The 27,482-nt window shown below is 40.6% G+C and overlaps 1 protein-coding gene across 1 annotated transcript in view; it reads right to left on the bottom strand.

Annotated features, from left to right (window-relative positions):
- Positions 1-1,751: 1,751 nt before the first annotated feature.
- LOC128622999 (NACHT, LRR and PYD domains-containing protein 12-like) overlaps positions 1,752-27,482 on the bottom strand; it is a 55,909-nt gene continuing 30,178 nt past the window's right edge. The window contains exons 7-13 of the mRNA XM_053649824.1: positions 26,966-27,160; positions 20,918-21,091; positions 17,209-17,382; positions 5,247-5,420; positions 3,739-3,912; positions 3,170-3,343; positions 1,752-2,302 (exon numbers count right to left, since the gene is read on the bottom strand). Of these exons, the coding sequence (XP_053505799.1) occupies positions 2,296-2,302; positions 3,170-3,343; positions 3,739-3,912; positions 5,247-5,420; positions 17,209-17,382; positions 20,918-21,091; positions 26,966-27,160 (1,072 nt within the window). The 3' untranslated portion in view covers positions 1,752-2,295. The remainder of the gene's footprint in view (positions 2,303-3,169; positions 3,344-3,738; positions 3,913-5,246; positions 5,421-17,208; positions 17,383-20,917; positions 21,092-26,965; positions 27,161-27,482) is intronic.

The raw sequence follows: 27,482 nt of genomic DNA on the forward strand, positions 1-27,482 counted from the left end.
CAACCAAGTTCTGCTCACGCCTGAGTCTGCTGACACGGACAACCAAGTTCTGCCCACGCCTGAGTCTGCTGACACGGACAACCAAGTTCTGTTCACGCCGAGTCTGCTGACATAGACAACCAGGTTCTGCTCACGCCCGAGTCTTCTGACATGGACAACCAAGTTCTGATCAAGCCCAAGTCTGCTGACATGGAAAACCAAGTTCTGCTCACAACCGAGTCTGCTGACACGGACAACCGAGTTCTGCTCACGCCCGAGTCTGTTGACATGAATAACCAAGTTCTGTTCATGCCCAAGTTTGTTGGCACAGACAAAGTCAGAGTGCAGAGTCGAAGAAGGACGACACTCCACTTTCCTACTCAGCTAAGGATGCCGCTTAGTCTCCCGGTTCATGTGAAGACATTTTGCCCAGAGGGCCATGACCGCCGGGGGAGAGAGTGTATTTTGGCACTTCGGGAGAAGCGCCCTTGGGGGGGAGGGTTCTGTCATATCACAGCAAACCAGTGACTACATTTCCCAGGATGCACCACCAACTACAAACATGACCAAAGAGGACATAACATGTCCACAATTCTAATTCATCTACCACATTCAATCACCAGGTCTAGTATGTTCTGATATATTAGTTTAGTTTATATTAGTATGCTAACATATGCAGAGTAACACAGGCTGTGCTGTATATTTGCCATGAGCTAAAACAAGCTGTGCATAAGATACCAGCTGACTAGTAATGAGCAAAAGTTAACTATCTAGAAAGAGAACATGCAATAAATATTCATGGGAATGTCTACAACACAAAATACTGCATCAGGAAAATAATATTTCCGTTCATACAATGTGAAAGTGCCACACAAATCTGTCAGTAGTTCCAAAAACTGTCTCACAGTAACAGCTGATGGGGAGAAAGAGAGACGTGTGCTATGGAGTATTGCCCATATCAGAACAGGAAATATGATTATATCACAATGGCCACTGACTGTCTAATTAGTGAAAAAAATTATTAACTAAATGTAAAAGGTGAAAAGGTTAGGGTGTGCAAGGCATTTTATTTAAGTACGCTCTCAATTAGTTAAAAAACAGTCTACGATGTACACATGAAAAAAGATTCCACTACTGACCTGCCTAAAATAGATGAGAGAGGAAAGCATGTAAAAAGTCCAACTGATACACAACAGAAATAAGGTACTTGTGCTCATATACACTCATTTTCATTATGCACTCTAAAATTGCTGAGTTAAAGAGAACCCAGTTTGGGTCAATTCTGAAATCCAGCGCTGGGTACAATGTGAACTGACCCAAATTTTATCTCAGCAAGGTTGGTGATGTTATGATGTTGACTCAGTATGCTAAGGTGATTTATTTTTGTTACTTTTCTCTACAAAAACACCCTCTGTAACAATATATTTGGTTGTTACATAAATTTATGTTTATGGTTATAAATTATTTTGCTACAAATTTCCTGTTAAATACTCATTAAACTCCTCAGATGCCAATCATATCAGGTAAAAATTCCACCAGTGTCTTGAAACCTGTCCATTTTAGCTTTCTCTTCCACTGTCTGGGTTCATCTTGAGTTCATGTGCTTTTTCACCTGCTGTTCCAAATAATCCCTCAGGTTTTTTATGACATTGAGATCTGGGGAATTTTATCCTGGGGTCAGAGGTCGTTATACACAGTGTGGAATTGCATGCAATCTGATTCATTGTACAAAATGAACACACACTTCTCACGTCTCTGAGTCTGTTTAATGTGTTATAACTAAATGACTGACATGTCTATAAATATTTTCTTGTGACATAATGAGGTTGAGGACGGATGCAAATGAAGATAAGAGATTTATTATGTGAGATACAGGCAGACAAATCCAAATCGTGAAACATAGACGTGGTCATAAACAGGTAAAAGGTCAAGCGATTGGCAAATGGACATAAACGAGACAAAACAAGAATCGAAAATGAGGGCTAGAACAAGATCAAAACTAGGACAGAAAACATGATGATCAATGGCTTGGTATAGGGATGACACACGTAATACTTTGCAAAGACTAAGTGTTTGAACCGTCTCTTATATAGCGTGGAGTGAGTGAGTATGATATTGGCAATAGGTGTGTGTGATTAGAATTCTAGAGAAGGTGAATGTGATTATGTGTGGGAAGTGTAGTCCTCTTCGGCCATGTTTGTAGTTAGTGGTGCATCCTGGGAAATGGAGTTGCTGGTTTGCTGTGATATGACAGTTCTCTATTCCCCAACATGGAAATGCAGGAACACCAGGGTCTTCATCACACACAAATGTTCATCACACACTGAATATAAAAGAAGAACATGAATGAATAACCACAAACTGAACTGTGGTACTTCATGATCAGCAACATGTAATCATCTCTGCTCCAAGAGAAACATCATCATCTACTGTTTATAATTAATCATACAACATTTCTTTATTCTTACTTATATATGTGTTATAACATTTAGCGAGAACAAATGAAAACATCCACAAGTTCTAACAGGATAATGTGCAGATATTTACCCATCACATCACTGCTCTTATCCAATCACAGGCTTGGGAGCTTTTTAAATAAACATTTAGCTCTTGTTCTACATTTATATTTAAGTGCAGGCTTTAAGAAGAAGCTGAGGTGAATTTTCCATGAATGACAGACGACATGGGGTGGAGGTAGGGTGCTGGAAGAAGTGTCAGCTTAAGTGGAACAAATCAAATATTTGTGGCATAACAACCTATCATTTTAATTGGCTTTAAGGAGAGTTGAGAAGAAAGTGTGCTGCTTATCAGAAACAGGGAAAAGCAGAGATCATCTTGTTCAGACAAAAGCAGCAGTATGTAGTCAGAGATAGGCTGTCACAAGGAGACAAGGTGTTTTTTTTTTTTTTAACTCTAATTGAATCATTTACTTTAACACTCATGCACTCATTTGTGACATTTTGTAGACTCTTCTGACTGACTCCCTGTCTTCTGCCTCCACATGACAGAAAACAGCATTAAAGCCAATTGTTAGAAAAACTCAGATTAAATATAATATAGTGAAATTTCCTGACCTGGTAATCTGATATTCATTGGAACTAAAGGTAAATGTACAAACTAATTATAATTAGGTTCAATTATTAGTCTTTTATTTTTTCTCCAACATTTATCTAAAAAGGTCATGACTCACTTCAGTATCTGTAGTTTGTAATGTTCATCATATTTAAGAGCAGAGAGCAGCTTCTTTACTGAGTCTCCTACATTATTATTGTACAGATGCAGGTCACTCAAGTGTGAGGGGTTTGATTTCAGAGCTGAAGTCAAAGCAGCACAGCCTTCATCTGAGACACCACAATTACCCAACCTGTAAAGAGACACAATGACACACTCTTCACTTTCTCGATCTTAGGCTGAGGAACAACAGCACTGATTTTCCTCTCGTTGTAGACAGTTTCTCTCATTGTGGACTGAGTAACACACACTAGATCTTTAGGAATGTTTTAATAACTTTTCCCCTCTTCACACATCTCAACAAAATCTCTTTTTTAATCAGCGTTCACAATAAACTATTTACACATTTACAGTCTGGCTTTAAAAAATTACATGTAATTTTTTAAAGCCAGACTGTAAATGTGTAAATAGTTTATTCAGTATTGACTGTGAATATGTTTATTTATACAGAATGTGTTTGTCTATTGTTATGACTTGGATGAAGATTAGAACATGTCTTATAATTAATGATTTAAAATATGATCTTACCTCAGTATCTCCAGTTTACAATGAGGATTCTCCAGTACAGCAGAGAGACTCTTCACTCCTGAGTCTCCTATTTTATTACAGGACAGATGCAGTTCTCTCAGGTGTGAGGGGTTTGATCTCAGAGCTGAAGTAAGAGCAGCACAGCCTTCATCTGATACACCACAAACACGCAATCTGCAGAGAGACACAATGACACACTCTTCATCAACAGATTTTTATTTTTGGTTTAAGACTTACTTTAAAAATTATGAAATTGTAAAATTAGTTTATTATTCAGAATGACATGAGGATTTAATATCACCTGTTTATTCTAATTAACAGTGTAATTAAAATGATCATACTGAGTATTATATTTATTTTCTCTCATCTATTGTGCATATATTTATATTCTTACAGAATGAAGGAAGTAAAAGTCTGAATCATCATGAAAAACAAACACTGTCATGAATTAAAAGATACAATGGATAAATTGTATCCATTATAAAGTATAAAACAATAATTATTGTGAGGGAAATTATTAATTTTTAGTTTGTAATAGTTTTGTTCTTGTTCTGTTCATGTTCATCAGGGGATAACTCGAATAAGGTCATGCCATTTAGATTAGTGTCATGTCACAGCAAACCAGTGAGTAGATTTCCCATCCTGCACAGCAGCCTACGAACACGGCCACCATGGACTACACTTCCCACACACATACATGTTCACCTTCTATGGAACACTATGCAATCACACCACACTACATAAGAGACTGCTCATACACAATGTTCTTGTGAAGTACTATGCGCAGTTGCACTGTCTCTGTCATCTCTAAGCCTCGATTCCGTGTTTGTTTATTCTGGTTTTGATCTAGTTCTCGTTACTCATTTTTGATTCTTGCCTTTCCTCGTTTATGCCTGTATGTTGATCGCCTGACCCCTTGCCTGTTATTTCGACCAAGCTATTGTCTCACAATTTGGATTTATCTGCCTGCCTCTCTTTAATATAGCTCTTAGCTGTGATTGCATCCGTCCTAAACCTTCTTTACGTGGATTACGTGACAATTCGATTTAGATTATCTGCTTACAGATACACAAACATGTTTTTTTGTTAAGGATTCGAACGTGAAACAAAGCCTGTTTGAACTGCCTCAAACTGCTCCTTATCGGTACATAGAAGTGTATCATGCCCTGCGCTTCATATATATAGTAGATGTTCATCACTAGCGAGTCAGAGCACTATCATTATTCTATCCTGCATTCTTCTAAACAGTATTCTTCATTCTGTAATATACCTTTTCACCTGAGAGAACGAGTCTGCGTGTTGTATAATTTCCATGACATGCTGAAGAGGATTAACATTCATGTCTTCTCTAAACCAGATTACTCGCTGATAATTTATTGTTAAAAAAAGAAACAATCTTCCTCCTCAGGTCATTGATGATGAACCTAAAACTTCTGCTTCAGTCTTACTATTAGAGAATGTGTATTACTGAGGAGCAGGTCATGTGACTATCAGAGAGATGATCTTACCTCAGTATCTCCAGTTTACAGAGAGGATTCTCCAGTACAGCAGAGAGACTCTTCACTCCTGAGTCTCCTAGTTTATTATAGGACAGATCCATGTCTCTCAGGTGTGAGGGGTTTGATCTCAGAGCTGAAATTAGAGCAGCACAGCCTTCATCTGATACACCACAATCATACAACCTGTAAAGAGACACAATGACACACTCTTCATCAACAGATTTTTATCTTGGTTTACTTGCTATGATGATGATGTGTCTTTCATGTTGGACTTTCTGCCCTTTCTTGACCAATCACAAGATATAATTATTATTGACGAAAACATTACAACTGTTCAGTGGCGCCCTTGAAAAACTCTACAGGACTCCTGCAGGATTTTCATTTTTCTGCAGGATGTTTGCTGGAATCCTGGAATGATGAAATCCTGCAGGACACATTGACAAACTGTGTAGGATATTGCTATAGGGTTTAGGATGGAGCAGTACAATAGAAACATGCAGAAATATCCAGCATACTCGCTGCAAAAGGGAAAACTCCTGCAGGACTTTATAATTCCTGAAGGACTGCTGCTCACCTCCTGCAGAAATAAAGTTCCCAAGTACTTAATCTATCCCGCAGGACGACTTCTTATTTCATTTAAATGAAAAAATATTCTGCAGGTTATGTATTCGATAAAATTAATTAAATGGTAGATCTGCTCTGAGCGGGAAAAACACGCTGCTTAAACACTGGTAGCTCAATGGTTAAGATGGTGGACAAAATATTGTTTTTGAAGAAACCGATAAATCACATGAACTGTTTCAGCTAAGAATTCTTTTAAATCTATTAGGAGAACTATTATAACTGTCGGATTATTATTTGGTTATGGTGATATTTAAAATAATTTTATTCAACTGATGATTTTAACAGAAGAAATAGTCAGAATAGACCACTGCCCCATCAGATTTTTATTAAATAAATTTATTCAGAAAGTCTTCAGATTTTGAGTGAAAAAAGGAAACCAGGCCTACACTAGTTGATGTGATTAAAGATGACGTGTACAGACACAGCCATCATTTTGTTTTATCACAGATAAAATGACTTTGTTTTGGCGTTGCCCCATGCACTCCTCAACCAACTGCAGTTCTGTTCTTCATCTCTCAGATGAGTCCAATCTCCACTCTGACAGCGTGCTCCAGTGTTAACACAAACTGAAACACATTTCATCTTATTATATCCTCTGATTACAGTGTACGAGAGTCAGGGGGAAAAGACACGGTGTGGAGTCTATTTCAGAGAAGGTAAACTCTTTATTGAACTAGTCTGTTACACGGATACACCACGCAGAAATGTTACTGAGCAACGTCACTCAATGCAGCTTCTTAAAGCAGCAGCTCCTAGAGAGTGAGAACTGATTTTATAAAATATTCATTGAACATTCATTCATTCTGAGGAGAATTAAGACTCACATCTTCTCTAAACCAGATTATTGCTGATAATTTATTGTTAAATAAAATATTACTGGATTATAAAGCTAATGGAGAGTAAAAATATCTACAAATTGGGTTTATCAGGTTCTATGGGTTTAGTATGTGAAATTCGCAGTAAATAAAAATTGTACAGAAGAATAACATGAAGACAGAGGGACAGATGTGCTGAGGTTTTTGTGAATTGTAAAGGTGTAAATTAGCACCATTTGTGTTGTTGGAGCAGATGCAAGGTCCCCGGATTTAATGAGGAATTGAGTTACTTTTGAGTCACAACCGTGGATTGATTTCTTTGGCTGTGGATTGGAGTTTGGACATTATTCCGTACATTATTTTAATGATATCTGTCTTAATTTCATTGTACATGTGTATAGTGACAATAAAAGGCATTCATTCATCCATTCATTCATTCAATAGTGAGCATGCACTGTGATCTCCTCTCATACACATGTAACGAGTATGGAAAAGATTCCATAGATTTAACGTGTAGAATTACACAAAAAGGAGATGTGTACCTGGTCTGACTGTCTGTTTGTGTGAGTGCTTTTCCCTTTTGGTTGTCGTGATGTCATTGGTTTTTGCAGTTTCCTGTTTTGGCCCCTCCTCTTCCCTTTTGCGTTATGGTTGAATGGGAGAGGTAGGTTTGGTTTTGAGTTCTCGGTAATCTTGTTTAATCTATATTTAAATCATCATTTATATACTTATATACCCATTCTAGTTTGTGTGTTTTAGCATTGTAGCTTGTTTTACCCTTCTTTTGAGTAATTTTCTGTATTTTTGTTTCAACATGTGCTCCGCCCTTTCGTGTTATGTTTGAATGGGAGAGAGAGGAGAGAGAGAGAATAAATGAAGAGTCGGCCCAGTTGCTGTCCACCTATCTTTCTTTGAACAAAATAAAACACAACGCAGACTACAACCAGTTACACTTGGTGCTGCGACCATTTCGGATCATCAGATCAGTGCTTCGCCGATCACATGGTTGCGTGATGGCTCACTTGCTTCGCCAGTCTTCTCTCCCGATCGTCTTCCTCATCAGCGTCGTTCGTTGCAACTCCGTGTTCGTGCATAAGGAGGCCACGCGACATCGCAGGATAGACTGTTGAATCTTAAAGGAACGGTAAAGAGTTTAATTTACTTCGACTTTGACCTTTTTTTCTCCGGAGTACTTTCGTTCGTCATTGGTGCATATTAAACAAGAGACTTTGTGATAAGCACACCAAGACGCTTCAGTGACCTTCGAGCATCGTATCCTTTATCTGAACAGTATATAATAAATGACTGTAGATGCATTTTAAATAAGAAACAGTGCCTAATAACTGATGTGGTGTGATAATTATCATTTTTTTATAATAAAAATAATTATTTTTGTCAAGAAAAGGAGCGTTTCAGTTTTTTTGATTGATGTCTTCATTCTGATAGTGAACTGTTTTGAGCTAACTTTATTTCATATATTTCCCTGCATGTATGATGTATACTTGAACATTTGGGCACATTCATTCGCAGTCATTTTTACATTTTATGTGTTTTCACTTTACATTTGAAACATGTTTGAGGATATTGGCCAAGACAATTTCAGCCCTGTGAAACAATCTGATGTCACTTTCCCATTGGGCAGGGGTGGTGGACCCGAAATATATAGCAATGAGGGAGTATCTGAAATTACTACTCGTTGTTATGGGAGTGGGAGGGCCAAAATTAATGTGGGACTTGACCATGTGCACGAAGTTGGTTCAGTGATTGGTGCTTCTGTAGGTCCAGCAGCTAGCTCTACCCCAATCACACGCCCAGATACTGAACGTATCGTTACTCCTGAGTCATTAGGGGGCATCATTTCATATCTGGCTCAGAAAATAGGGGAGAGTATTTCAGCCAGCCTTAACCTTGCGCACCAGCCCAGCCCAGTACAGCCTAATCCATCTTGCCAGTCTCAGCACTCCAGTGAGTGCATTGATGCATCAGGCCTGAAGGTGATAGTACAGCAAGATCCGGAACCTCCACCATTCTTCAGGGGTGATAAGAGTGATTTATTTACTGTGCATGAGTGGGAAGATATGATGTGCATTTATTTAAACAGAATGAAATGCAGAACACTGTCTCTGATGTCTCTGATCTCATCTTTAGCAGATTGGCTGGCAAAGCGAGAGATGTGGTTAAGGTGTCTCTGTGAAGCTGCCCTGAACTGAGTGCCAGTGAGCTTCCAAGTGCAGCGTTTGACATACTGAAATGCAACTTCAGTGAGTTGGCTTACTCAAACATGCCTATGGCTGACTTCTATGATACAGCTTAACAAATCCATAGATGTTGCTGAGGAGCGCTTGCGCAGACGTAATAAGAGTGTTGAGGATCCCGCTACTGAAGCTGTCATGATGTTTATTTCACATTGCCCAGACCCAAGTCTCGCTATGTCTTTTCAGTTTAAGCCAGCTGAGCAGTGGAGCACTGCTGAGATCCAAGAGCAGATGGATAGTCATCAGAGGGATCTAAAGAGAGTCTCTCTGAGAACACAGCAGATGATGTCTTTGTCAGCTTGCAGCCAGTGTGCTGTTATGGAATGTCCCAGTTCTGTGTCCAGTACTCCTCAGCAGCCTGTTCCTATGCCGGCCCAGTCGCTGCCTCCTGTAAATCAACTTAATCCTAATGCTGTTCCATTCTCTCCAGACACCAGTCTTCAGCACATGGTTGGCATGATGGATAGAGTCCTGTCATTGTGCACTGCCTCTTTAACTTCATCAAGTCCGGTTCATGCAGGCAAAATTTCAGACTTCAAAACCAATTTAGGCTATGCATGTAGGGTCTGTAGATCCAACGTAACTACGTACTCACATTGTAGACGTCAGAGGCTATATCGTCACTGTCTCAGTCCTGGCCACTTTAAGAGTGACTGTCCTAAATTAGCATGCCCTGTGACTCCCTCAGATTATGCTCAGTTAAACTGAAGAGCTCATGTGATGGGAGGGGTAGCATGGGCAATTTTACTAAAACCCTTGCAGAAAAGACAGATGTGCAAAATATTTTTGTGAGCAGCTTCAAGCAATTGCCAGAAGACAAAACTGTCTTATATGTGGGGTCTCAGAGAGTTGATGATGCGAGTGAGTCGTTTTATGCTCCTGTGACAGTTTGCGACCGTTACACATTAAAGGGGTTATTGGATTCTGGTAGTATGTCCTGCACGCTCAGTGAGGAGGGTGAGTCCAAGTTGCAAGATGATGGTCTCCTTCCACATCCTCAAGCGATTCCCAGTAATGTGGTTCTAGTTGGCTGTGGTGGCCTTACAATTGAGCCAAAGTGTACATACGACTTGGAGATTGAAGTCTATGGATTTAAGTTTGTCGTTCCAAATCTTGTGGTGCCTGGACAAAGAGACGAGTTCATAGTTGGAAGCAATGTGATCAAATGTGTTCTGCAGAAGATGAAGTCGCATGATAAGTACTGCCCACTACCAAAAATTTTGAGAGGTGTTGTCTGAGATGGAGGAGACAGGCATTATCGGCAAATCTGTGAGTGAGTATGCATCACCTTTAGCGATGGTCTGGAAAAAAGATGGTAATCTGAGGGTCTGCACTGATTTTTGCTGGCTCAATGCTAAAACCACCAAAGATGCCCACCCCCTACCCCAATAAGCTGACTGCCTCGCAGCCTTGGGAGGTAATGCACTTTTCAGCAAATGGACTAAACTTCAGGATTTTACAACATCCCCCTCCATGAGTCTGACCGAAAATACACTGCCTTCACAATGCCAATGGGCTTGTGTGAGTATAATCGTCTTCCTCAAGGCCTTTGCAATAGCCCCGCATCTTTCATGCGCATGATGCTCAGCATTTTTGGTGACCTTAACTTTTCCAGTCTTCTCTGCTATCTTGATGACCTGTTGGTCTTTGCACCTTCTGAACAGGAGGCATTAACATGTTTGGAGATTGTGTATTCTTGATTGAGAACCAGCAACCTGAAGCTAGCACCTAAAAAGTGTCACTTTCTAAGATAATCCGTGAGGTTTCTGGGCCATGTGATAGATGGTTCTGGTGTTTCAGTTGAAGAGGGGAAGGTAAAAGTCATCTCTGCTTTCAAAAAGGAGGCTCTAATGAAGGAAGATGGGATCACACCTTCAGGAAATAAAATCAGATCATTTCTTGGCATGGTCCTGTACAACCAAGCCTTCATTCCAGGTTGTTCACGTATTGCTAGACCCTTATTTGGCTTAACAGCTGGCCAGAAACGCTCAGTGAAAGCTACTGGTTGCCACAAGAGACCGGGCACTTTTCGGGAGTTGAAGCCCCAGGACTGGACCCCAGGCTGTGATGTGGCCTTTGAGGAGTTAAAAAGGGCCCTTGTTGACTGTGTGGTACTGGCTCATCCAGATTTTGAGCGTCCTTTTATTCTTTGTATTGACACTTCATTAGATGGCCTAGGTGCAGTACTCTCTCAGATCCCTACCGGTGAGGACAAGGCGAGACCAATAGCGTTTGCTAATAAGGCTTTACTTGCAAGAACATCAGCACAAAGACCCTGTCATTGCTAGAGTGTCTTATTATGTTGGCAGGAAGCGCAGACCATCAAGACGTGAACGTGCCAATGAAAACCTATGTGTGTTGCGGATTCTGAAGTAGTGGGACAAACTTTCAGTGCTTAATGGAATCCTGTACAGAGCCATTAAAGACCCGCTCACCAGGCACAAGAAGTTCCAACTTGTTTTACCTAAATCCTTAAAGTCTCAGACACTTTCGGGTGTTCACGACCTGGCCGGTCATCAAGGGCAGCCGCGCACTTTGTCTTTAGCCCGTCAGAGGTTTTTCTGGCTTGATATGCAGCGTGATATGTGGGATTATGTGAGGAAATGTCCCAGGTGTGTCCTCAGCAAAACTCCGGAACCTGCAGCAAGAGCCACTTTGGAGAGTATTAAAACCACAGCCCCATTGGAGCTTGTATGCATCGACTTCTGGTCTCCTGAGGATCGGACCTACAAATCTGTGGATATTTTAGTGATCACAGATCACTTCACAAAGGTAGCGCATGCGTTTCTGTGTCAGGACCAGATGGTGAAAAGAGTGGCTAAGAAACTATGTCTATGGATTTCCCCAACGCATCCATTCTGAGCAGGGGGCTACCTTTGAGAGCGAGCTGATTGCCGAGCTTCTTGAACTAGCTGGCATCGACAAGTCTAGAACCACTCCTTACCACCTGATGGGGAATGGCGGTACTGAACGTTTCAATAGGACATTAGGAAACATGTTGAGGTCCCTTCCACCTAGGTCTAAGCAGAAGTGGCCACAGTTGGTACAGACCATGACTTTTGTGTACAACTGTACAGCACACAAAACAACAGGTTTTGCCCCTTTTTACCTAATGTTTGGTAGAGTGCCAAGGTTGCCAGTTGACCTCATGTTCCAAATTGTTTGGCAGGATAAGTCTGTTTGTGGCTATAACGAGTATGTGAAATCATTAGTCAGTGACCTCCAGTCTGCCATGACATTAGTGCAAAAGAATTCTGTTGTGGAACAAAGACACCAGTCCAGCCAATACAACAAAATAGTTAAAGGCCTACCTCTAGCTGTTGGTGACCAAGTGCTTGTGGCTAACAAGGGTTGTACAGGGAAATGAAAGCTTGCTGACAAATGGGAGCCAGTCATGTACACTGTTGTTGCCTCAAAGCCTTCCATACACGTATACAAGATCCATGACAGGTCCATGAGAGAATAGTGCATCGGAATCTTCTCCTGCAAGTGAACATCCTCCCTTTGAATAAAACAGAAATTGTTAGTTTTGATCATGGGGATTCTGACACACTTAGCCGCAGTGTACCTTCACAGATGTCTGATGCAGCACGCTGTTTTGGTCTAACTGGGCAGAAATGCGGTGGTGAGTCCTCCACTGTTGCCGAGATTGAGTCTGCAGAACACGCAGATTATGGGCAGGATGAGGCTGAGGCACTCTCACATGCAGGCTCTATGACGAACATCTCCAATGTGGCTACTTGCGATTATGACTGCACTTCATCGTGGGTGCATTCTCAGTTGCACAATCAAGAGCAGCCAAATGCACAAGTTGCTGTGCCAGTGAATGATGATAATACTGTGGCTGCTGCTGGTGCTAGCCATTCATCCCAAAATCCTGTCTCTGCCAGTGTACACTGCAGGCAAGATCCTGTAGCTGATTTAAATACAGGTGATCATTTCACTAGCAGGTTTGGGAGAGTCATCAAACCAGTATGCAGACTTATTGAATCTATGGTTCAATTTGAAACCCTGTTAAGTTTGGATTCTGGGTCTTCAGTTATTCATATCTGAATTCAGTTTGTCTATAGGTACATGTGGTTTTTGAAACTTGCCTTGTTCATTTGTTTTTTTCTACTGAAAACTTGCCTTACTTGAGTACTTGGTCTAAGTGTTTGAGGTGTCTACTAATGTCTATAGAATGTTTTGAAATTTGGCCAATTTCAAACCATTTTTATCTTTTCATTGGGTAGCTTTCAATGCTGACTGTTTTCACTGTCTGTTTTGTGTGTGGACCATAAACGTATGACCTGTGTACGATTTTTTTTTCCAGTGTTCTCTCAATTTTGTGTAATTCTAGGGGGTGAATGTAACGAGTATGGAAACATTCCATAAATTTAACATGTAGAATTACACGAAAAGGAGATGTCTACCTGGTGTGACTGTTTGTGTGAGTGCTTTCCCCTTTTGGTTGTCGTGATGTCATTGGTTTGTGTAATTTCCTGTTTTGGCCCCTCCTCTTCCCTTTTGCGTTATGGTTGAATGGGAGAGGTAGGTTTGGTTTTGAGTTCTCGGTAATCTTGTTTAATCTATATTTAAATCATCATTTACTTACTTATATATCCATTCTAGTTTGTGTGTATAGGGTTATTTTATTTATCTGTGTGATTATTTTTGTTGTTTTACCCTTCTTTTGAGTGATTTTTTTGTATTTTGTTTCAACATGTGCTCCACCCTTTCGTGTTATGGTTGAATGGGAGAGAGAGGAGAGAGAGAAAATAAATGAAGAGTCGACCCAGTTGCCGTCCACCTATCTTTCTTTGAACAAAATAAAACACAACGCAGACTACAACCAGTTACACACACACACACCTATTGAGCCTATTCTCAACTTCAGCTCTGTGTTACTATATGAATGTATTTGAGTCAGTGGGTTTCCTCATAGACATTCTTTATTCATCACAAAATGTGGAATGATACAAGACCATTTTAGGATCTTGGTGAAAGAACAGTTAAGGAAAACTGCATAGTTTTAATACAGCTTGTCTATTAGATTTGGATCACCATCTGATCCCAGGGAACTTGATCAGGTGACTGAATGCTTAGTCAACGCTCTGCTACACACTATATAGAGTGGCTCCCCTCAAAAGAAAACTAATTAGAGAGAAAAAGCTAGCACCCTGGTATAATGATCAAACGCATAGCTTAAAACAGACTACTTGACAATTAGAACGTCAATGGTCCCAAACCAAATTGGTAGTATTTCAAACAGCATGGAAGGAGAGCCTACTGAACTATAGAAAGTCTCTTAGTGATGCTAGAAAAGTCTATCTCTCCACCTTAATAGAAGAAAAGAAAAACAATTCTAGATTTCTATTCAACAATGTAGCAAAATTAACTAGAACTAAAACCACCACAAAAACAGGCACACAATCATTACATAGCAGTGAAGATTTCATGATTTTTTTCCATTGGTAAAGTTGAAAATATTACATGTGAATTTCAGACTATTAATTTAAATCCAGGCAGTTTTATAACTAACCCTGTAGGTGATAATATACCAATATCTGATCAACAATTAGAATGTTTCCCTCCCCTTAGAGAGACTGAACTAGCTTCATTAATCTCTTAAGCAAAATCATCAAGTTGTATACTAGATCCGTTACCTACATGTTTCTTTAAACAGATTTGTCCTGGGGTAATTGAACTCCTTCTAAAAATAATCAGTTCTTCCCTTAGAACTGGCTATGTACCAAAATCATTTAAATTAATAGTTATTAAACCCCTGATTAAAAAACCTGACCTCAATCCCTGTCAACCTTCCAGCTATGCTCGTACTTACATAGGAACAACATTCATGAAATTTATCAGTCAGGATTTAGGCCTCATCATAGCACAGAAACAGCGCTGGTTAAAGTAGTAAAGGACCTACTGCCGGCCTCTGATCAGAGTTGTGTGTCCTTGCTTGTGTTACTTCACCTTAGTGCAGCTTTTGATACTATAGATCATACTATTCTCCTTGATAGACTAGAAAATGTTGTTGGCATTAATGGAACAGCCCTCTCCTGGCTCAGGTCTTATTTGACTGAATGTTATCAGTTCATAGATGTAAATGGTGACTTCTGTATGCATACCGAGGTTAAATTTGGTGTTCCACAAGGTTCTGTTTTAGTCCCACTGCTATTTACTTTATATATGCTACCTCTAGGGTCAAATTATTTGCAAACATGGAATTAGCATTCACTGTTATGCTTACGATACACAGCTGTATGTTTCAGCAAAGCCAGACAACACACAGCAGCTTAATAAAGTTGAGGATTATGTAAAAGACATTAGACATTGGATGCTTATTAACTTCCTCTTACTTAATTCTAATAAGACAGAAGTACTTGTACTAGGACCACGTGTGGCTAGAAGTAATCTTTCTGATTACACAGTTACTTTGGATGATTTTTCCGTTTCGTCATCTGCAGCAGTAAAAGACCTTGGTGTGATTATTGACTCCAGTCTTTCATTTGATTCTCATGTAGATAATATTGCGAGGATAGCCTTCTTTCATCTCAGAAATATTTCTAAGATAAGAAATATATTGTCACTACATGATGCAGAAATATTACTTCATGCTTTTGTCACCTCAAGGCTAGATTATTGTAATGCCTTACTGTCTGGATGTTCCAGTAGGTGCATAAACAAACTCCAGTTAGTCCAGAATGCAGCTGCAAGAGTCCTTACTAGAAACAGAAGATATGACCACATCACCCAGATCTTATCCACACTGCTTTGGCTTCCAGTAAAATCCTGCATTGATTATAAAATACTACTGTTGATTTATGAAGCACTAAACGGTCTCGCGCCACAGTATCTAAATGAACTTTTGATTTTCTATGATCCGCCACGCCTACATAGATCAAAAGGTGCAGTTTATGTGTTGGTACCTCGAATATCAAAGGCTACAGCAAGGGGAAGAGCTTTCTCTTATAGATCCCCACAGTTATGGAACAGCCTTCAAATTAGTGTTCGGGACTCAGACATAGTCTCAGTGTTTAAGTCTAGGCTTAAAACGTATTTGTGTACTCAAGCTCACCACGAATAGACTTTCTTTTATGCAAAGCTCAGTCTTACCTAACAAACTCTCCCTCTCTTTACATCCCTCTCTCCTTCTGTCGAGCCACACATGATTTTATGGAGATACTAGTGATACTGATCTTTTCTGCTGTCCGGACCTGTCTGATCTGTTCGGATGCCCTACCTCTGGATGGACTACCGCTCATCAACTCCAATTCCACGTGGACATTCTCACTGTAGTTGCTGTGACTACAGTTGCTACTATGAGACTGCAATTACAACATGCAGTTTTGCACTCGAGTCTCTTTTGAACAGTGGACTAGTTCAACAGACTTTATATAAAAACCATAATGAACTTTCTTTTAGTTTTACACTATCCGTTGTTACCCAGATGAGGATGGGTTCTATTCTGAGTCTGGTTCCTCTCAAGGTTTTTTCCTCTTAACATCTTAGGGAGTTTTTCCTTTCCAGCGTCACTTCCGGCTTGCTCAAATGGGATACATTCCCATATTTAAAATCTGTATCCTATGTTTATATATTTCTGTAAAGCTGCTTTGAGATAATGACCGTTGTAAAACACGCTATACAAATAAAATTGAATTGAATTGAATATTGAACTGCTTCTATAACGCAGATCTGGCAACCTTTTTCATAGCAGCTAAACAGAGACGTACTGAACGAACAGACAATCACAGAATAAACACTATTTCAGCTTTAAGAACAATTAAAAAAAAATCAGCAAAAGAATTGTTGCTGTAGTTTGCCATTTTTGTAAGTGCCTTTACCTCCCTTTTTGTTTTTATTAAAAAATCTAATTTGATTTATTTAATTGTTGACCTTTTCAGTCCTATGGCATTAACTTCTGATTTTAGTTTCCAAACACTATTTTATAGATAATTTCCATTTCACTGCTGCTTTTAAACCCTGCAGTTCACACACAGTGCATTTAGTCTGTGTCCCAGGTGCAGTTTGTGTGATTAGTTACAATGTTTTAGTAAATTTCACAGTAACTTGAGACACACTGTAGTCGCATCAAGTCACGTTTTGTGCTGCAGTTTCTCACATACGTACATCTGACCCAAAGACTCTGTGACAGATCATCAGTGTGCAGTGAAAATAAACAATCTTCCTCCTCAGGACATTGATGATGAACCTAAAACTGCTTCATTCTCACTATTAGAGAATGTGTCTTACTGAGGAGCAGGTCATGTGACCTCAGAGAGATGATCTTACCTCAGTATCTTCAGTTTACTGTGAGGATTCTCCAGCATAGCAGAGAGACTCTTCACTCCTGAGTCTCCTAGTTTATTATAGGACAGATTCAGTTCTCTCAGGTGTGAGGGGTTTGATCTCAGAGCTGAAATCAGAGCAGCACAGCCTTCACTTGAGACACCACAACCACGCAACCTGTAGAGAGACACAATGACACAGTATTCATCAACAGACTTTTATTTTGGTTTACTTGCTATGATGATGATGTGTCTTTCTTGTTGTACGTTCTGATCTCTCTTGACCAATCACAAGATATAATTAACATTGAACAAAACAACTGTTCAGTGGCTCCCTTAAAAAAACTCTACAGGAATCCTGCAGGATTTTCATTTTTCTGCAGGATGTTTGCTGGAATCCTGGAATAATGAAATCCTGCAGGATACATGGATAAACTGTGCAGGATTTTCCTATAGGGTTTAGGATGGAGCAGTACAATAGAAACATGCAGGAATTTCCAGCACACTCGCTGCACAAGGGAAAACTCCTGCAGGATTTTATAATTCCTGAAGGACTGCTGCACATCTCCTGCAGAAATAAAATAAAGTTCCCAAGTACTCAATCTATCCTGCCGGACGACTTCCTATTTCCTGTAAATAAATAAAAAATTCTGCAGGTTATATAGTCTACAAAATTAATTTTAAAAAGAGTACATCTGCTCTGAGTGGGAAAAACACGCTGCCTAAACACTCTTTTAGTAGATATGTAGGCCTGATCATTTTAGTCATGAACGATTCAGTGTTTAAACAAATCAGTTGAGTAAATGATTCAGTGAGTCACAACATACAAAAAGACGATCACTTTTCACACGTACTGATGTAATGATGTAATTTACAGAAAGGGCCAGTAAATTAATGTTTTTCGAGAAAAGATTTGATTCACTGAGATGACGTCAGTCTTTGGCACCGCATTCACACAAGTATTCAAATTTACAAATTCAACTGTCACGATGTCTGTAGATGTATAGTCCCACTTTTATTAAATCATTTCTTTAATCAGTATGCTGTACTAAATTACTGTTCTGTTATGTATTTACACACAGCAGTTAGCGTAACGTTAGCTCACTTACTATCAAACACTGTTAATTATATTATTTAAAAAATTTCTTACCTTTCTGACCAAAACATTACCACTGTTCAGTGTCGAGGCCAGAAATTGAACAGTGGGTGGGCCTGGGTAAAACAGGGTGGGCACAGGTTTGAAAGTAAAACTGAAAAGCCAGCAGTCGCTCAAAAGAACTTACGTGACTGCAAAAAGTGGCCAATGTGCTGAAAGTCTTTCACTCAATAGGTTTCTTCATTTGCCACTTGTTTACATAGCACACACACACACACACACACACTCAAACATAATCAACAGAAAATCACAGAATGAAAATATTTGTAGAAAATAGGCTGATAAAATAAGATGTTTGTACTGCTGTGTTTTACAGGAGCTTTTCTCATTAGACAACTAGAAATTAATTTCAATGAAACACCAGCTACAACGATCCAAAATGCTTCAGCAGCCTATGTGAAATTAAATCACATATTTTGGGCAGTTTTCCCAATCAATAAAGACACAAACATGAACAAAATAGTGTTGCACTGCCTTTCAACATTTTAACATTAGTCTACATAGACTACAACAGGAAGTGAGGAAATGTGCAGATTCACCCTATGAAGTGTCGTAGTTACATAAGCAGACAGAGACCAAGAGGTTTGTTGTGTTTAACTGGTAACATTTACAGGGCTAGCAGTTCAAACTTAGCAATTTTTTATTCAAACATAACTTTTCTTATAGACTCTGAGGTTAAATCATGAGGGAACATATAACCAATGAAATATTCTTTCAGTAAAAAACAACAATTCACACAAATTGTTTCAGCTAAGTATTCTTTTAAATCTATTAGGAGAACCATTATAATCATTGGATTATTATTTGGTCCTGGTGATATTTAAAATAATTTCATTCAAGTGATGATTTTACAAGAAGAAATAGTCGGAATGGACCACTGCCCCATCAGATTTTTAATTAATTAATTAATTAAGAAATTCTTCAGATTTTGACTGAAAAAAGGAATCCAGTCCTACACTAATTCCTGTGATTGAAGATGCCATGTACAGACACAGACATCATTTTTATTTATTTATTTTTTTAATCAGAGTTAAAATAACTTTGTTTTGGCGTTGCCCCATGCACTCCTCAACCAACTGCAGTTCTGTTCTTTATCTCTCAAATGAGTCCAATCTCCACTCTGACAGCGTGCTCCAGTGTTAACACAAACTGAAACACATTTCATCTTATTATATCCTCTGATTACAGTGTACGAGAGTCAGGGGGAAAAGACACAGTGTGGCGTCTGTTTCAGAGAAGGTAAACTCTTTATTGAACTAGTCTGTTACACGGATACACACCACGCAGAAATGTTACTGAGCAACGTCACTCAATGCAACTTCTTAAAGCAGCAGCTCCTAGAGAGTGAGAACTGATTTCATAAAACATTCATTCTGAGGAGAATTAACACTCATGTCTTCTCTAAACAAGATTATTGCTGATAATTTATTGTTAAATAAAATGTTCCTGGATTATAAAGCTAATGCAGAGTAAAAATGTCTGCACGTTGGGTTCATCAGGTTCTACGGGTTTAGGATGTGAAATTCGCAGTAAATAAAATTTCTACAGAAGAATAACATGAGGCAGAGGGACAGATGTACTGAGCTTTTTGTGCATTTGAGGAAGAATCACACCAAAAAAGCGTAGAAACATTGGAATTGTAACTGTTACATATTCTGCTCAATTTAAAAAATAATGTGAGATTAGCAGTTGTCAGTTTTACAAGTTATTTTGTTTTCTTCTCGAAACGATGTGTAAATTAGCACCATGTGTGTTGTTGGAGCAGTTGCTAGGTCCCCGGTTTTAATGAGGAATTGAGCTACTTTTGACTCACAAGCGTGGGTTGATTTCTTTGGCTGTGGATTGGAGTTTGAACATTTTTCCGTACATTATTTTAATGATATCTGTATGTTAAAACATACAATAGGGAGCATGCACTGTGATCTCCTCTCATACACACACCTATTGATCCTATTCTCAACTTCAGCTCTGTGTTACTATATGAATGTATTTGAGTCAGTGGGTTTCCTCATAGACATTCAGAATAAACACTATTTCAGCTTTAAGAACAACAAAAAAAAAGGATTGTTGCTATAGTTTGCAATTTTTGTAAGTGCCTTGACCTCCCTTTTTTGTTTTTATTTAAAAATCTTATTTGATTTATTTAATTGTTGAAATTTTCAGTCCTATGGCATTAACTTCTGATTTTAGTTTCCAAACTCTATTTTTGAGATAATTTCCATTTCACTGCTGCTTTTAAACTCTGCAGTTCACACACAGTGCATTTAGTTTGTGTCCCAGGTGCAGTTTTTGTGATTAATTACAATGTTTTAGTAAATTTCACAGTAATTTCAGATACATTGCAGTCACATCAAGTCACGTTTTTTGTGCTGCAGTTTTTCAAATACGTACATCTGACCCAAAGACTCTGTGACAAATCATCAGTGTGCAGTGAAAAGAAACAATCTTCCTCCTCAGGACATTGATGATGAACCTAAAACTTCTGCTTCAGTCTCACTATTAGAGAATGTGTCTTACTGAGGAGCAGGTCATGTGACTCTCAGAGAGATGATCTTACCTCAGTATCTCCAGTTTACAGTGAGGATTCTCCAGTACAGCAGAGAGACTCTTCACTACTGAGTCTCCTAGTTTATTATAGGACAGATTCAGGTCTCTCAAGTGTGAGGGGTTTGATCTCAGAGCCGAAATCAGAGCAGCACAGGCTTCACCTGAGACACCACAACCCCGCAACCTGTAGAGAGACACAATGACACACTCTTCATCAACAGATTTTTATCTTGGTTTACTTGCTATGATGATGATGTGTCTTTCATGTTGGACTTTCTTCTCTCTCTTGACTAATCACAAGATATAATTAACACTGAACAAAACGTTGGGGTTACGTATGTAACCCTGTTCCCTGAGAAGGGAATGAGACATTGCGTTTAGCATAACAGTATGGGAAGCGCCCTTGCGTGTGTGACCGGTATCTGACGCTTGTGTAAAATCATGCCTCTACTTATAGGCCTGACATGATCAGGTGACATGGCAATTAAGCCCGTCGCATGATATATATATATATATATATATATATATATGGCACCTGTGAACCAAGCTGCCAGCCTCTATTATCTGAAGCGAAGACGCAATTCACAGGCCTGCCCTGGTATGACAAAGCTACGCAACGTCTCATTCCCTTCTCAGGTAGCCGATGTAGGCACTTTAGGAATATAATCCGGCCTAGGATATGGGAAGGCCTTGGCTAATCCAGGGGCAAAATCAAGGCAGGAAGTATCAAAAGAGAGAGCTTGTAGATCTCCCACTCGCTTGAGAGATGTCAGGGCCAGCAGAAGAGCTACCTACCTTTAGAGTCAGAAGCTTCTCAGAGACTGACTCTAAGGGCTCAAATGGGGCCCCTGACAGATTTTCCAAGACCACAGAAAGGTCCCAGGAAGTTATGCGTGGCCTGAGGATGGGCCTCAGCCGTCTGACACGACGCATGAACCTCGAAGTTAGAGGATATTGCCCCACAGAGGCTCCATCAACAGGGGTGTGGCTGGCCGAAACGGTGGCCATGTAAACCCTGATTGTAGAAGGCCCCAACCCTGCTGAGAAACATGCTTGTAAGAACTCCAGGATTGTAGCTATCGCGCAGTTCACTAGGTCTAGCTGAAGTTCCTCAAACCACAAGACAAAAAGCCGCCACTTGAGCGCAAACAATTTTCTTGTGGATGGTGCTCTAGCATTTAACATGGTCTCTACAACCTCAGTTGTGAGACCAGAATCTATGAGTTGGTGCCCCTCAGGGGCCAGACCCACAGTTTCCATAGTTCTGGCCAAGGGTGATAAATCAGCACTCCGGCTTGAGACAGTAGTTCCCTGCAGATGGGAATCTCCCAAAGAGTACCGTTGAGCAGGGAAATTATCTCTGAGAACCATATTCGCGCCGGCCAATACGGTGCTACTAGCAGCAGACGTAGATGGTCTTGGCAAACTCTCACTAGAACTTGGGGAGCAGAGCGATCGGGGAAAAGCATATGGATGTGACCTCGGCCATGTGTGTACCATGGCGTCCAACCCCAATGGTGCGGGAGGAGTGAGGGCGAACCACAGCGGGCAGTGTGTTGTCTCCTCGGAGGCGAACACCTCCACTTCCGATTGTCCGAACCTCCTCCATATGGACTCCACCTCTTGTGGATGGAGCCTCCAACCCCCGGGCCTCAGCCCCTGCCTCAACAGGGTGTCTGCCCCTACATTCCGGCTGCCCAGAATGTACATTTCACTCACTGACAAGAACTTTCCCTCTGCCCAGAGAAGGATTAGTTGCACCTGCCTGAACATGGGGCGTGAATGTAACCCTCCCTGGTGGTTGATATATGAGACCACCACTGTGTTGTCTAACACAACAAGCACATGGTGACCTCTCAACTGAGGAAGAAAGAATTTCAGTGCTAGGAATACGGCCCGCATCTCTAGGTGATTTATATGCCACTCCAGATGAGGGCCTCTCTAAAGACCGTGAGCTGGACAGCCATTTAAGACTGCACCCCAGCCCGTGAGGGACGCATCTGTCATTACCGTCTTGTGGTGAGGAGACGCCCCTAGAGTGTGACCCGAGGCTAGAAACGGCAAACACCTCTAAATACTCAGAGCACGTAGGCATCGCCGCGTGACACTGATTACTCTCAGCCGTTTCATGAAACCCCTGACTTTTCTGCCACCACTGAAATGGACTCATGTGCAATAGGCCCAACGGTATGACGTTGGCTGCTGCTGCCATAAGGCCCAACAGTCTCTCGTAGAGACTGGAGGGGATGCCCAGACCTAGCTTTATCTTGCTCAAAGTTGATAGGATCGATCCTACGCGTGTTGGAGATAGAAACGCCCTCATCGTAGTAGAATCCCATATAACCGCAAGAAAAGTTGTCCTCTGCACTGGAGAAAGCATACTTTTCTTGAGGTTCAACCTGAGCCCCAAGCTCCTCATGTGGGCAAAAACAACATCTCAATGTTGAACCGCCTGTTCCCTGGAACGTGCTAGAATTAACCAGTCGTCCAGGTAGTTTAGTACACGGATGCCCTGGAGTCGCAAGGGAGCCAGAGCAGCATCCATGCACTTTGTAAAGGTACGAGGGGATAAAGCTAGCTCGAAGGGAAGAACCCAAAATTGGTATGTGTTGTCTCCAAACGCAAACCTCAGGAACTTCCTGTGACTGGGCGATATTCCTATATGGAAATATGCATCTTTCAGATCTATCATCACAAACCATTCCTCGAACTGAATCTGTGGCATGATAAGTTTGAGCGTCAGCATCTTGAATCTGTATGTCCAAAGAGTACGGTTCAGATGACGCAGATCTAAAATTGGCCGCATGCTCCCATCTTTTTTGCGGACCAGGAAATAACGGCTGTAAAAACCCCCCTCCCTTAGGGAATGGGGTACATGTTCTATGTCCCCTTTGTCCAAAAGGGAACTTACTTCCTGCGCTAACATTGAGCTCTGCACTGTGCTGACAACTGTGGTGAGCATACCTCTGAACCGGGGGGGTCGAGCTCTGAACTGGACCAGTAACCCTTTTCTATGGTAGACAGAACCCATGGAGACACATTTGGCAGTAATTTCCACGCTGACAAATGGTCTTTCAGTGATGTTAGCTTTTCCACATTCCGTTGGAGGGAAAGCATCAGATTTCCGTCACCCTGTGACAGCTCGCTGACCAGAGAACGCTGAAAACATGGGATGGCCTTGGCCAGGGCAGGCCCTACAATAGCACTGGGTTCTATCTGCCCTAACAACCTCATGTCCCCTGATACGTCCCTCCATGGCCTATCAGGACCATTCCTTCCTTGCCTGCTTTGCTTTTATGATCATTCTTTAGATCGGGGGGAGGCGGGCCACCACACTCTCCTTCTGCGCCTCCCTCGCACTAGTGCTGGCCTGGGCTCCACTCATGGATGCTCAGGTAAACTCGACACGATGGGAAAGGAACTGGTTGAACGCCGTCATTTGCGGTTTTGCCTGGCATTAACTGCATCGCCGAACAGGCTGGAAGGTTTAACAGGGGCGTTCAGCAAGGAGACCTTATCTTTGTCCCCCATCCCTGAGAGGTTGAGCCATAGGTGCCTGTCCACCACAACCAGGCTACCCATTGAATGGCCGATATGACGGGCCATTTGTTTGGTCGCCTGGAGAGATAAATCTGTGGCGCGGCACAGCTCTACCACTGCCTACGGCCCAATTCCCTCCCCAATATCGAGCTCACTCAGCAGGACTGCTTGGCAGGCCTACAACACTGCCATTGTATGCAGTGACGCACAAGCAAGACCCGCTGCCGCATAGGCTTTGCCCACCAACGCCGAGGTGGTCTTAAATGGCTTAGAAGATAAAGTTAGCCTCCCTAAATTACCTGCCATTGATGGAGAGAGTTGGCTCCCAAGCACCTCCTCCACCTTCAGCATCGCTAAATAGCCGTGCTGCTCACTCCCCATGACGGCTGAGTAATCAGACGTCGCGGGGTTATAAACACGGCTAGTATATGGTTTTCTCCAGAAGCGTGATATCTCATCATGCACTTCTGGAAAAAAGGGGAGTTTTCTGCAGTGTGAGGGAGCTATATATTTGTGAAATGTTCACAATGCTGACAGACAGACCCCTCGAGGGCTGCTGTCACATGCTCTACACCCAAACACTTCACACAGAAAGCATGTCCGTCTCCTCCCATGGTGAAATGGGAGCAAGGCGTAACACACTTTCTGAATTCTTTCTCGCTCATTCTTTCCCTCTCTTTGCCTTTTTTTTTTTTAAAAAGGGACAGAAAAGTTTAGAGATTTTGAGAAAATATAGAGTAGAATTGAAATGTCTTTTGTCACACAAACAACAGACATGCAGTCTCGCTGAAGATAATAAGGCTGCCGGAGTGGTTCACAGGTGCCATATATAGATCATGCGACGCGCTTAATTGCCACGTCACCTGATCATGGCAGGCCTATAAGTAGAGGCATGATTTTACACAAGCTTCAGATACCGGTCACGGGCGCAAGGGCGCTTCCCATACTATTATGCTAAATGCAACGTCAAAGTTCCCTTTAAAAGGGAACAACTGTTCAGTGGCTCCCTTAAAAAACTCTACAGGAATCTTTCAGGATTTTCATTTTTCTGCAGGATGTTTGCTGCTATCCTGGAATGATTCAATCCTGCAGGACACACTGACAAACTGTGTAGGATACCCCTACAGGGTTTAGGATGGAGCAGTACAATAGAAACATGCAGGAATTTCCAGCACACTTGCTGCACAAGGGAAAACTCCTGCAAGATTGAATCATTCCTGAAGGACTGCTGTTCACCTCCTGCAGAAATAAAATAAAGTTCCCAAGTACTTAATCTATCCTGCAGGACGACTTATTATTTCATTTAAATGAAAAAATATTCTGCAGATTATGTAGTCGACAAAATTAATTTAAAAAACAGCTGATCTTCCCTGAGCGGGAAAAACACACTGCTTTTAGTAGATATGTAGGCCTGATAATTTTAGGATAATAAGACATGTTTTAGTTGTGAATGACTCAGTGTTTAAACAAATCAGTTGAGTAAATGATTCAGTGAGTCACAACACACAAAAAGACGAGCACCTTTCACATGTACTCGTGTAATGATGTATTTTACAGAAAGGGCCAGTAAATTAATGTTTTTTGAGAAAAGATTTGATTCACTGAGATGATGTCACTCTTTGGCACCGCATTCACACAGGTATTCAAATTCACAAATTCACTGTCACCAACCGTCGAGTGTCTGTAGACGTATAGTCCCACTTTTATTAAATAATTTCTTTAATCGTTATTTTGTACTAAATTACTGTTCTGTTGTGTATTTACACACAGCGGTTAGCGTAATGTTAGCTCACTTACTATCAAACATGGATTACAATTATATTATTTAAAAAAAAATTCATTTCTGACCAAAACATTACCACTGTTCAGTGGCAAGGCCAGAAATTGAACAGAGGGTGGGCCTGGGTAAAACAGGGTGGGCACAGGTTTGAAAGTAAAATTCAAAAGCCAGCAGTCGCTGAAAAGAACTAATGTGACTGCAAAAAATGTCCAAAGTACTGAAAGTCTTTCACTCAAGAGGTTTCTTCATTTGCCACTTGTTTATGTAGCATGCACAAACATACACACACACACACACACACACACACACACACACTCGCACGCACACACGCACACATGCACAACAGAAAATCACAAGATGAAACTGGTTGCAGAAAATGTTGTTTGTACTGCTGTATTTTACAGGAGCATTTCTCATCAAAGACAACTAGAAATTAATTTCAATGAAACACCAGCTACAACGATCCAAAATGCTACAGCAGCCTGTGTGAAATTAAATGACAAATATCTCCATTTTTAATGCACATGCATCTGATTATAAGTACATTTATTTATTTATTTATTTATTTATTTATTTATTTAAAGCATAAATTATTCTGGAGAGAAATCATTATCTCTTAATGACTAATCTATTTGTTCTGCATGTTGTACTGTTACAGAACATTCAGGGTGAAAAACAACACTGTATACAACTGCTGCTTTTAGTGAGTTATTGTGACTCTCAGAGGGATGATCTTACCCCAGTTTCTCCACTTTACCGTAAGGATTCTCCAGTACAGCACAGAGACTCTTCACTCCTGAGTCTCCTAGTTTATTCCCATACAGATCCAGTGTTTTCACAGTCAGATGCAGTTCTCTCAGATTGGTGGTTTCTGAGCTGAGCTCTGAGACCAGAGTTGACCAACTTCTCACTCCCAGTGAATCACACCTGATACTGAAGGAAATAAAATAATACATAATGAACTAACACTAGAGCAAATTATCAAACAAGTCCTCAAAGGTCTCACTGAACATCCTTATTTTCATAAATGCTAAAAGTACAAACAAATGTTAAATATGCTTAAAGGGACACTCCAGCCAACATCTAAATTTTAACCATCAATACATCTTCTGTAAACATCATCGGGGCTGTTTCTTCCTATACGCTAGGTACTAAATTAGGTAAATACACAAAAAGAAAAAGAGGAAATAGACCCAAAACCATTAAAAATGATTATAGTAGTTACATCAACAAGTGGAAGCAAGAAAGGGGACGA

Source organism: Ictalurus furcatus, chromosome 19, assembly GCF_023375685.1.
Source record: "Ictalurus furcatus strain D&B chromosome 19, Billie_1.0, whole genome shotgun sequence".
Classification (NCBI taxonomy): domain Eukaryota; kingdom Metazoa; phylum Chordata; class Actinopteri; order Siluriformes; family Ictaluridae; genus Ictalurus; species Ictalurus furcatus.